At 34.4% G+C, this 12,317-nt stretch overlaps 1 protein-coding gene across 3 annotated transcripts; it reads left to right on the forward strand.

Annotated features, from left to right (window-relative positions):
• The first annotated feature begins 220 nt into the window (after positions 1–220).
• LOC139976928 (fibroblast growth factor receptor 1-like) lies at positions 221–12,251 on the forward strand. 3 transcript variants are annotated; one of them, XM_071985811.1, is made up of 12 exons: positions 221–878; positions 2,583–2,705; positions 3,519–3,588; positions 4,070–4,152; positions 4,813–4,986; positions 6,430–6,540; positions 6,890–7,050; positions 7,646–7,768; positions 8,087–8,198; positions 8,583–8,679; positions 9,168–9,273; positions 9,684–12,251. In XM_071985811.1, exons 2-12 carry the CDS (start codon positions 2,591–2,593, stop codon positions 10,038–10,040), a joined length of 1,509 nt encoding a protein of 502 aa, XP_071841912.1. In that variant the 5' UTR covers positions 221–878; positions 2,583–2,590; the 3' UTR covers positions 10,041–12,251. The 3 variants fall into 3 exon arrangements, with proteins under 3 accessions (XP_071841912.1, XP_071841910.1, XP_071841911.1); XM_071985809.1 differs by having other exon boundaries at positions 222–1,104; XM_071985810.1 differs by having other exon boundaries at positions 222–906.
• The last annotated feature ends 66 nt before the right edge of the window (positions 12,252–12,317 follow it).

Raw genomic sequence — 12,317 nt, forward strand, 5'->3', positions numbered from 1 at the left:
GTTTCACGCGTTTTAGCGATCGTCAGACAACTGCAGTATATTCCGCTCTGTCTACTGGACATAGAGCACTCTGCGCCAAGATAGACACCATCCAACCAACTATATATATATATATATATATATATATATATATATATATATATATATATATATATATATATATAAATATATATATATATATATATACAGTCATCTCATCTTGTTGTTTATTATAGTACTAAAACTAAATTTTCACCCATGGCAAAAAAATATTGAGGAAATTTTTACCGAGACTTCATTAAATTGCTTTCGATGGCATTACAACATTTTGCGTGTAATTTCTTTTTCCTGTTTTCTTGTTGTTGTGCATTTTGAGAAAGAGAATATTTAAAAACAGTTCTGAAAGAAATATCTACATGATTTGAGTGATTAGTGAAAATGTCACCTTTGCACGGATTGAACTGTGACGTTTGACTAGTAGCAAACACAAAGGAAACAGAGCGCACACAACAGAGCGTCCATGATTGTCCATTGGCGTAACGCGTTAATGTTAGTTCATTATGAATAGTCTCTTTCCATACCGTCTCTATATTAATTGAGCTGATTAGACATTTTATGTCTTCTCTATAGGACTTTTCAGTTGTATTGTATGCATAAAACAAAGGACACACCGGGATGAAACCGAAATGCTGCTAATCAGAGTTTTTACTTCTTGCTATTTTGATAGGTTTGTAATTGTTAGCTCATGATAATATCTCTCATTGAGAGGTGTTCATAAAGGAAAGGAAAAGTAAAGTATTAAGTTGTGCAATACATTTCTGTGACTGCAATAACGTCAAACCAATTTCCAGCATATACATTGCAATTTCTTCATGTAGGACGGATCTCGAAAATCGTTAGTAAGAGTTTTCGATTGTTTCCTTTGAGGTAGGACAGTAGAAACATATTTTCTTTCTGAGCATAGTAAATAATATTTGAATTGATTTACTCGAACAATTCCACGAAGTAACATCGATTGCAATTTATAGAAAACCGTGTGCTTCACTAAATTGGTAAGTGTATGCTTGTGTATACAGGGACGATATGTTTCAGGGAGTGGCGACATCAGACTGTCAGTGATCAAAGGTAACGTTAACCAAATTTGGGGTCAGATTTTCAACTTCATGCATTGTATCCTGTTTCTTTTTACCTTGTTTTCATCCCTGTTTAAATAGTGTTGAGAGTGTAAATGTAAAATAACGAGAGTTTCTCGGAAGGGAATACATGAGATTTTTTTTCAAGTCGGTTTCATAACAATTGCTTAAATCATTATTTTAATAGAATTGCAGTACCTAGGCATCGTCATCCATATTACATTTCAGATATCTAAATGCCGCGGCCTTTTGAACATTATCATATAGACAATAACATGTGTCGTATTTTAGCCTTAAAGGAACTCAATTCCCGCTATTCAGTGCAAGAAACTAACCCTTACAGATAGTTGAAACAACTTTATAATGCTTATTTTTACTCGTAAGGTACGTCCATGTTACGATTAAAAACATTTTAGTGACAGTATGGTATTCCCACACTGTCCTTAAAACATACATTGAAACGTAAGATGTGCATTACAACATAAGTAGCAACTGGATGAAGCCTCAAAAATGCAATTAATAATTAATGTTGTAGGAGCACTAATCATTGTATATTATGATAATATTCAGCCATGTGACATGAAGTTGATTTCATGAAGTAATTACTCAATTTTACATAGTGTATTTTCACTTAAGTTGTAAGTGCCCAACCATGTTTTTGGCATAGTGCATACTGTGTCATCATACATTGTATACACTTGTGATAAAGTGGACGAAAGGCGATGTTTCCACCAATTGTTAACATCTTTTTGGTATGTCGTAATTTAAGACCTGTCAACATATGAGGTCTTAAAGAATGTTAAGCCGCGAATGCAGTGGAATATTTGCTAAATGTTAAGTTCAGTCCAAAAACGAATCTACTCTCTTTATTGTGTCTTAATAACAGAATCAGTTGTTGTTCGCATATTTCATTTTACTTATTCAGTCGCTTTCATTGAAAACTCTGTTAATCTCTTCTTTCACTTTCTGTCTAGTCTGTGGCTAGTGAAAACAAACTGAATTATGAAAGGTATAATTGAAGATATATGAAGCAAAACTAGATGACACGACAGAAGCAACAGAATGACTTCACTCAATTGCTTCAAGGTTGTGCTTTAGGCTAATACATTTCATCTAGGATGGTTGTGCCAAGCTGTTAAAAAAACTAGAAAACAACTATGGAGGACATGCATATGTTAGTCGAACATTTTAGAAAGAACCCTCTCAGCTATGTAATATTTCATCAAATTGGCGCAAAACTGATAAACCGGTTTGGAAGATAATTTAAATTGAATACCAAGGTTTGAAGGCCACATGCATTTATGATTCCCAATTTCAGTGACCTGCATGACAGGTTTTCTAAAAGCCCGGCAACAAAAACAAAGGAACACAACGTTCAAAGGTTGAACAAAAACACAAATCTGGTTAAAGAAACAAAAACTCTGCTCGGACATTTCTATTATGATATTGATTATTTATTTCGCCTCACAGGGTCAGTAATGGATAAGGTTCTCACTAATCTTCTTATTGCGTTGGTGGTGGTACTCATCATAGTTATTGGTGTTATGGCATTCGCATGCAAAGACTGTTGCAAGCGAAGAGAAAGTATAACAAGTAAGTATGTGTGTATACCGTTTTGTTTTTATTGCATGTACCAAAAAAAAAGTATAGCGACCAAAACTCGCCATCAATCATAAAATTGTTTGATATCTTCTCCTTTTTCCACTTGATTGTCGTACCATACATCTCGAGATGTTTCATTAGAAACTTTGATATATATCTTGGTTCGTCCTAAGCTCTAAGATACATTAGTTTCATGGAAACAACAATTATGGCTAGAATGGGATTCGAGCCAGCAACCTCTGAATTACAAACCGAATGCTCTACCAAGTGAGCTATCCAGCCCTTGGTGGGAGGTGATCCCTATAAAGCCATGTTTTTGCTGGGGAGCCAGTCAGAAGCCACAGTACATTGTATATTGTGTAAACATGGATCACGCCACAGTTTCATTCGATATAAACCAGAAAGCGGCAGAGAAGGCTTAGAAAACCAATTATTTGTGCTCAAACGTTAAGAAGGTCTTTGATGATAACCCCTAATCCAAATAGTAAGAAAGAATCAATTACACGTGTATACATTGCTCCTTTTTCGTATCACATCAATACGTTCTTTACACCTTAAAAGTCTTACAACCTTAAGACATTGTTGCTAATCAAGAGCATATATTGCGACAAATCCATTTGTGATGGCTACTAAGTTCGACGTTCACCTGAGGCAATGTTTAGCTTTCATTTAACCAATTTGATATCATTAGTTAAATTATTTTCAATGAACAAACGTCATTTAGAAAAGTTCACAATTTGGGTTTTTAGTTGAGTTAGAAGCAAAATATTACAAATGCCTTTCTTGTATCGTTCTGTCTGTTAGTAACGAGATACAAAGAGGAAGATGGAGGACGCCAAAACACAGTAGTTCTAAAACGAAATGAATCACTTAGGTAAATGAAACCATTTTTACACTTTCGACCTTTTAATAACTAATTCTCCTCAAATTTCATTTTCCGTTTTTTTTTCCCCGAAGTGAAGAGAATTTTCAAATAAATGTTGCACTTATTCTGTAACTCAACAGAGTATATGCTACGGTGTAGTGTCGTTTGTGTATACTCTAGCCGTTCACGAAAAATGTGAGAAAAAAATCTTGTAGCATTTACAAGTGATTAACCTTACTAATAATGAAAAAAGAACTTTGTAAAAATCAATATAATATTGAAGTTGGAAGGGTTGTTTAATATATAGCCATATCGTTCATCAGTTAGACGATATACATTCCACTTATTTGGTATTCTGCACTGCATGCTCTACGCACTTCACTATGATGTACGCCTCGTCCTAAACTTCATATTTTATACCGAACGATATTTGTGCAACTAAATTTTTTATTTCTTCAATGGGTCTTTAAATATATTCCTTCCCTCAAAGTTGTAGGCGTTCTCTGCCTTCCGTACCAGTTAGGTACAAAAAAGGTGATGATGGTCTAACCCAGGAAAAGCAAAAAGACACAAGTACGTACACCTATACTTTAAGGCTTATATGGAATGAATTTGTTTGCTCCTTGAATTCATAATTCGAAACAGTATTTATAACCAATATCTGAAGAATGATTTTTTACCCATCGCTACATTATATTACAGCAATTAGTATATAACGCTAGTGAAAGTTACCTTTAAATACTGCTCTTTGGGATACCATGTGAGTATGTGGGTGTGTGTACTTGATAACGGTTAATGTTCTTTATTATAAGCTTCAAATGTAAAGCTACATTTGTAATTTTTCTTTTCATTTGTGACTTTTTTTTACTCTTGGACGACATCAATGAAAGTTCATACTATAAAATATGGCGACTATTACGTGTTATCTATTCATTTAAATGACCCTTCCGAAGTTTGTACTCTCAAATGTCCATGCCAGTGAAGACAATCTAGTTCATTACTGTTGATTGGGCGCGAACCACTATTCAGTATATCCAATCGCCTGATATGGTTTTTACATTCAATATTTTATATTTACATTAGACTCGTGCAATATAATTTACGAAAATATAGGCTAAGCCCCGTATTTTGGTGAACCCAAACCTGAAAATTGATTGGATTTATTCGTATTCTTTATTCTTCCATTAAAATATCACACTTTAATATTATTATTTTTTTTGTCTAACATAAAAGTTGGTTATCAAGCGGTTGGTGGTATAGAGGAGAATGACGATATCTCAATCATATCACGTGACGATTTCGTGTTACTGACGGAGACATCATGCACATCTCTTGTCTCAAGATGGATTGGGTTACTCCACTCAGGAGAAAACGAAAGAATGCCAATACTTGTATCCTATGCAAGTGGTAGGTTACACGTTGTTACAGTCGAATGATTTATCAATCAATGAACTAAAGATAACACTAGAAAAAATAGTTTGCGTGGGTAAAACGACCGATGTCGAATTCTGATACATATGACAATTTTGTTTAATCCGAGTACAAGAAACAATAATATTCTACGTCGATTTTAGGACTTATGGCAAAATAGATGTACCGTAAAATGAACACACAACACCACTGAACATTGGTAAACATCAATATTGCCCGAGGTCTGCAGTAACACAGCTTGAATTAACAAGTGCATATTCAAAGTTTAACTTGTTCATGCTTTGGAAATGTAATTAGCGCATGGTGTAAATGTTTGTTCCATATGCAGCCAGTAATTAACTGCCCTGGGCTATATTTAAAACTACAATATGATAACTTGATGTTATCATATCAGGTAATGGCTGATCAGAATATACAAAGCGGTATTCAAAAACATCAAGTACGTTGTCTTAAGTTCACAACAACAACAACAACATCAACAACAAGGAGAAAATCATCAAAATTTGAGAAGAATAACGTAAATAACAATATGTCCAAATTGTATTTCTTCTACCTGTTAACTTGTCAAGCTAGTTTCTACCAAGCTAGAGTCAAAATACTGTAAATGAACATATGTACAGTCATTTTAAGCCATTCTTAATGTTATTTAAAATCATTAACATGATAATGGTTGCACTGGATTCTTGATATATTTGGTGTTATTGACAATAACGTAAGCAATTCCGGGCTTAATGTTTTGCTCACGGAGCTGGGCTTCCAGGTGTTAAGCAAAACGGTGATCCCTGGCTCATGCTCATGTTATTACCATACGTGCGTAATCTAGAGCCTAGTATTGTAAAACAAATATTAATGATGATTAATATTAATAAATTTGATGCTGCGCTTGATGTTAAAGCTATTGATACCTTTGATGCCTTAATTGATCTTCACACAAAGAGTGCTTGTTTGTTATGAGAATTTCAATTTATACCACTTTGTCCATTTCTTATGATTTTTGGCTGCCTTTCGGCTCTCTATATTTTCGAGACTGTGATGACAGTTGGAGTACCTCAAGTTTTTGGTTCATATTCGATACTTAGAACGTCAATTTGCCACAAATTATTCAAATAACTGGACCATTAAAATCCGATTTGACATACACAAAAGTGATGTTTCATGTGAAGAAAGGTGAGCAACCAAAATGTTTATGGATCTTAAGAACACTAACAGTAATATTAAGGGAGTATATTTGTGTGACAATCACTTGTTGTGACAGTTTAGAATTGTGGTATGTGACAGGCTATGGGTCTGTAATTATTTTTAGTTTATTTTAGATTCATTGTTGCAATTATTACTTTAAATAAATAATCCGTGCCCCTTATAAGCTGATCGAACTCTTACGCGTTTGTTAATTACGAGTTGTTGTTTAATTTTTTTTAGCTCAGGCCAAACCACATCAACAACTCATCTGGCGTAACTTTGTTGGTCTACTCTTAGAACTACCTGAACACAGAAATGTTCTAAAATCTCTCGGAATATGCTACGACGACGGTGAGTCATCCCTTAATTTAGTCACATTTATCATGCATTTCACCATATTTGGTTTCTACGGTAACGACTAGTCACCTCTTTTCTTCCTTTTTGTACTGGTCAGATTATCTTCCTGATTAGAGAAATTTAGATTCAATTAAATCATACCGACATTCGTAATGGGTTCATTCATTGGTCGTACATGTTTGCGAATCAGATTTTAAGTACCGTAATTCATGACTTCTGGGTCATCAACTTGAAATGATGTCTTGGAAGGCTTCACTTGCCAACTATGTTAATCTTCAATCTCATCTCGATAATGGTTCACGTTAAGAATTCAAAGTTATACGCATTTTGTCTCTGATCTTAGATCTTATTTACGTGGTTCATCCCTATAAGGATATCATAACTCTTCGGTCATACCTAAAGAGAGAAGTAAGGTGCATAGTTTCCACAAATACCAGATTTACATCACTGCTTACGGCAGCATATGATGTAGTCTCTGGACTGGAGTTCTTGAATGCAAATAAGGTGAGATACGTGTACACCTTCAACCTAAGTCAGGGAATCATTCCCAATTTCCAATTTAATGCCACTTGCTCGCAACATTCTTATCACTGATATCTTTGATTGTCCGTTAGAGTTAGCTTACATTTGTAAGCACACGGTACACACAAATAAAGTACACTTTTGGACTATTCATTGGTCTAAAACTATGTAGTAGGTTAATATTTGGACTTACATACTTTTCAAAGGAAATCTCTTTGAAGCGATCGTATTATGGAATATCTGTTGACGTGATTCATACCTAATTCAAACCTTGCTTCCTGCCTCAATAAATTAAGTTAGCATATGTTTGATATAGAAAATCTAGTGAAAACAATTCTTATCGTCCCAATTTGTTCTTGTCTTCAGTTGTTTGACAAGCGTTTTCAGAAACTGTAAATTCGTAGTTTTGACTGCAACGCATTAACTTTCCCCTCCATATTTAAGAATAGAGATTTTATCCATATTTTAGAAACTAAGGTAATATCTCCTGTACATGCATGGTAACAAACAAGGTTTTAATTTACCTTAAAAACCAAAAACCATATCTTTAAATCAAATATTTCATTGAAATCGGTAGTGCTGTCATCCTGGTCTATGCGTCGTGAGGATTCTTGTTGATGTTTATGATACTTGCAAGTTGTATGATTTCTGTAAACAAGAGGACGCCATAGATACTCTGGAGCAATTCAACCTTTATGAGGTATACAATTATTTTTTTGTTCATTCAGAGTTCTTTTTATTCCTTTTTTCATCTACATATGTTTGGATCACCGGAATATTTAATCATTTTATTATCAACATGTCTTTATTTACATTAGCTAAAAACAATTTTATTGTCGTTCACTTCGTGTAACGTCCTTTATAGTTAAAGACACATGTATGTAAAGTATAGTGCAAGTTGTTATTGTTTTTGGTTGTTGGTTTTACAAAATATATAAATGAGCGCGACTTTCGAATCTATTTTATTTTGGTCTGCCCTCTTAAAAGAACTGTAAATATTGCTTCTTTATGTATCCAGGATAGTGATGTTCGGACATCGTTGCCCCCTGAGTCGATATTCTTGGGAGAGTATACATCTGCAAGTGATGTTTGGTCGATTGGAGTTACACTGTGGGAGATATTCTCATACGGTATGTAGTAGTTTTTGAAATCTTATGTACTATTTGAATCATTCTTCTATTCAATGACTATCATTATTATAAAATAACATATAAAGTATATCGCAGTTTATGTTTTAGCTATACAAATTTAGATGTTGTACAAAGTTTGGACAATGAATCGCTTTCAAAATAAAGATGACCATTGCAACAAATATGCGATTAAATTACAATATATCACACAGACAACACAAACTACATAGACGTTTGTCTTTGTGAACGAAAACCTTGCATATCATTGTCATAAGTTTATTGGAGAGCTATTAATTATGTGAATAAAAGTGAATAATTACTGACTATTTTGCAATACTAGTTCTATTAAAAATCATTTGCGTGGGTTTGTTTTGATTTTAATAGGCGTTGCAGCTTATCCAAATGTATCGCTTTCCGAATATGAGAAACGTTTACGCGAGAATGAACGTCTGCAAAAACCAGTCGGCCTGCCCGATGAACTGTAAGTAACGACAGAAAGAAAGTAAATGCCACGGTGCTAATGACTGAATTCATTTGTCATTTTCATTTCATTTTCATTTTGAAGAGTCACTAATTCACACGTTATGCACACGTTATTCACACTGCTTCCGTGATCACTTAACTTTCGCAATAGCAACTTTCATATTAGCAACAGAAATGTGTGTATTACATATATCAACCACACAAACCTGACTGGACTTTACATTCATATATAAAGACAGTGCAAATGAATGATTGACTTAACTAACCGATCAATACATGTTTAACCGATCGCGTCAGTAGTAAGCTAGTCACAACTGAGACCAACCAGTATGTGATAACCACAAAATATGCATTGAATTACCTTAAAAAAGCGAAATGATTTCGTCATATAATTGAATTGACAGCGATATGGTAATACGATGAAGCGTATCTAGATATTAACCATAACTATTACACTCGTTATGCCTTTCCATTACCTTTGAACAGATACGAAGTTGTCGAGAGCTGCTGGACACAGACAAGTTCTCGAAGACCTACAATTACTTCCCTGGTAGAAAAACTTAGGACAGTGTCTTCAAGAATTTTGAAACAGGTAATGCCAAAGAAGGTAACACACATTTTAGATCTGTCAAATATCGTGGAATTTTGTATAGCTTTTTTTTCTACGAGTATCATTGCATTAACTCTTAAAGTGTAATCCGAAGTTCATACTTTAACTGTTTAGTTACCATTAAAATGAGACATTTATAATTTGAAGTACACAAAATAAGTACACCGGTAATACTTTTGATTATTTAAATTCCCCCCCCCCCCAGTTGATGCATATCACAATAACTATGTTTTTGTCAGTGTTGTTGCAATGGATCCTTATTGAATTGTAACGCAGTGTTCACAGTGTTCTCGATACCGAAATAGTTAGGCGTTTCACTGTCAATGTTCTAAGGATTTCCTAATTGACAGTGTCATGAAACTCGACAATTTTTTCTGCGGTTTCTGCTACAGGTAAACGATGGAAGCATCACTATTAACGATCATATACCGTCGGATGATACTGTCACCACCCAGGACTTTCTCTACGAAATAGACATTGATGATACAACTTATCATTACCGAAAGACCGATGGTTCCGTTGGTTCCGATGCCAACATTTATTTGAAACCGCGCTCCAACAATAAATCAGCTGACAAGATATGTAAGCAATCACTTGCAGCTACCAATCAACACAATTTTAACCTTCACACAGATCAGTATTACGAAAGATTCTTTCATCCAGCCCCGAGGGTAAAATCATTGATGGAGATATTTGAAACGAAGAAGGATGAATCGACTAGGGAAAGGTTAAGCTTTTTGACATATTGAATCGACTGCAAGTATCGAACGAAAGAACAGGAAATGAAATATGATTTGGGACAATGTTACTCTACAATATCAATGTTGATTTATGATATGAATTGATGAGGAAACGATAGTACTAACTTTGCGTTTGACTTTGTTACGATGTATTTCTTTACGTTTCATCATCGTAGATGTAGCATTTCGATAACATACCGTATGTCACACTAACCCTTACCCTTTTAATACTTTCTTTATAACTAATTCCTGTCCATGAGACGGTTAGTAACTGTGAAAGATAGTGATGGGTCTCTTTGTTCCTTATTTGTACTTATAACTACCTAATCCTATATAACTATATAGTGATGGGTCCCTATGTACCCTATATCCCCATACGTACCTAAAACTACCTAATACTAATACTGCATATCGACTATCAATCATTAAGAGAGGAAGTAAATGGAGCTGCTAGGAGAGACTTCGTCAGAATGGCAGAAAAAATCAGGAATGACGAAAAACACCCACTGCATGTCCCACTCATGAGTCATCTAGTGAAGTCAACCAGAACCATCAGAAATCCAAATATCTTGCGCAAATATAGAATTCAACTGTATAGAAATTCGTTCATATACCGTGCAGCAATGTTTATACAATTTGATAGTTTAGAACCATTTATAATAGTTTCAGTAATGACTGTTTCATCATTTTATGTTTAAACCATTTTAAAATCTTATTTCATTCACTTACCATTTACCATATCATTTGTTTAACCTTAACAAGAACTGTTTTTTTATGTACGCCTTTTTATAAATATTTTATATTTATACTGGTTTAAAGTAAATCGAAATCGAAAACCTATATAGTGATGGATCCTTATGTAGCCTACATGTACTTATAACTACCTAATAATATATACCTATATAGTGATGGATCCCTATGTACCCTACGTCCCTTATAAATACTTATAACTGCATTATAGTATATACCTGTATAGTGATGGGTCCATATGTGCGCTACATCCCTATATGTACTTATAACTACCTAATAATATATACCTATATAGTGATGGGTCCCGACGTACCCTATATCCTTATATGTTCGGATAACTACCTAATCAGTATCATGAGGAAGTGGACACTATGTTTACCACGACAAATTCTGATAGCGTGTTTAAATTTATATTGAACCATTAAAATTCTGACCTCTTGTGTCAGCAATAATGATTAATTCATGATATACAAAGCTTTTTGTTTCTTCTCTAAGTATTACTATCACGGGTATCGTTTCGCACGAATCAGGAAAGGAAGTAATTGTTTTATAGCGAGTTCATTACACATTACTGCGTAGTTGAAATATACGCAGACTAGTGGAACTAGATAGATAGATATATAGATTGACAGATAGATTAACAGATAGACTGACATACAGATAGACTGACAGACAGACAGACATACAGACAGACAGATAGACAGACAGACAGATAGACAGACAGATAGATCGATAGAAAACTTTATTGTCCATTTCAGAAAATGAAAACGGAAAAAGATTTCCCGTCGACAGTAAACATAAAACAGTAGTGTATATAAACAGATTCATACAATAAACAAGCTATTAGTTAACAACTACGAGAATAAAAGTAAATAAGCAGAACCAGAGCACTAACAGAAGCAGCACAGAGAGCTGCAACTGGCAGATCACACACTGTTGCCAGACTGCTTTGCACGCGAGTTGAACAAGTATATTGCCCCAGGTAAGAAAGAATTACGAAACATGGACGTTTTAGTATGGTGCACCTGTAATCGTATCCCGGCTCTGTTGAACATCATAAGACTGTAAAAGGGTGTGTATGATCTTCTTTTATATTATTTAGTTTCTTCATCAGACTCTCTCCATATATGGATGAGAGTGACGGAAGGCTTGAATCAAATGCAGCGTTCAGTTAAATCCCGAACACGTTCCAACTCTGTCGTGTACTTCTTCGGCATACTGCCAAAGAAACATATTATACTAGACGTTAGAACACAATGGATGACTGACTGGTAGAATAATTTCAATATCGTATAATCAACTCGGAACCAGTGGAACTAGTCTGCTTTTATTCCTTAATGCAAAACCCGTCTCATGATACACATGGCATATCGTGCATTCGCTGATCGATTTATTGTGCTTTCCATATATAATACTGAATATTTTTTAGAAATTAATATCATAAAATATACGTTGTCTTTTAAATTTGAATCAGTAATGCCTTGTTATTTTATAGGGATGCCAGTATTAACGCCGTACACTGCACTCGCATTGACA

The sequence above is a fragment of the Apostichopus japonicus genome, chromosome 12 (assembly GCF_037975245.1).
Source record: "Apostichopus japonicus isolate 1M-3 chromosome 12, ASM3797524v1, whole genome shotgun sequence".
NCBI lineage: Eukaryota > Metazoa > Echinodermata > Holothuroidea > Aspidochirotida > Stichopodidae > Apostichopus > Apostichopus japonicus.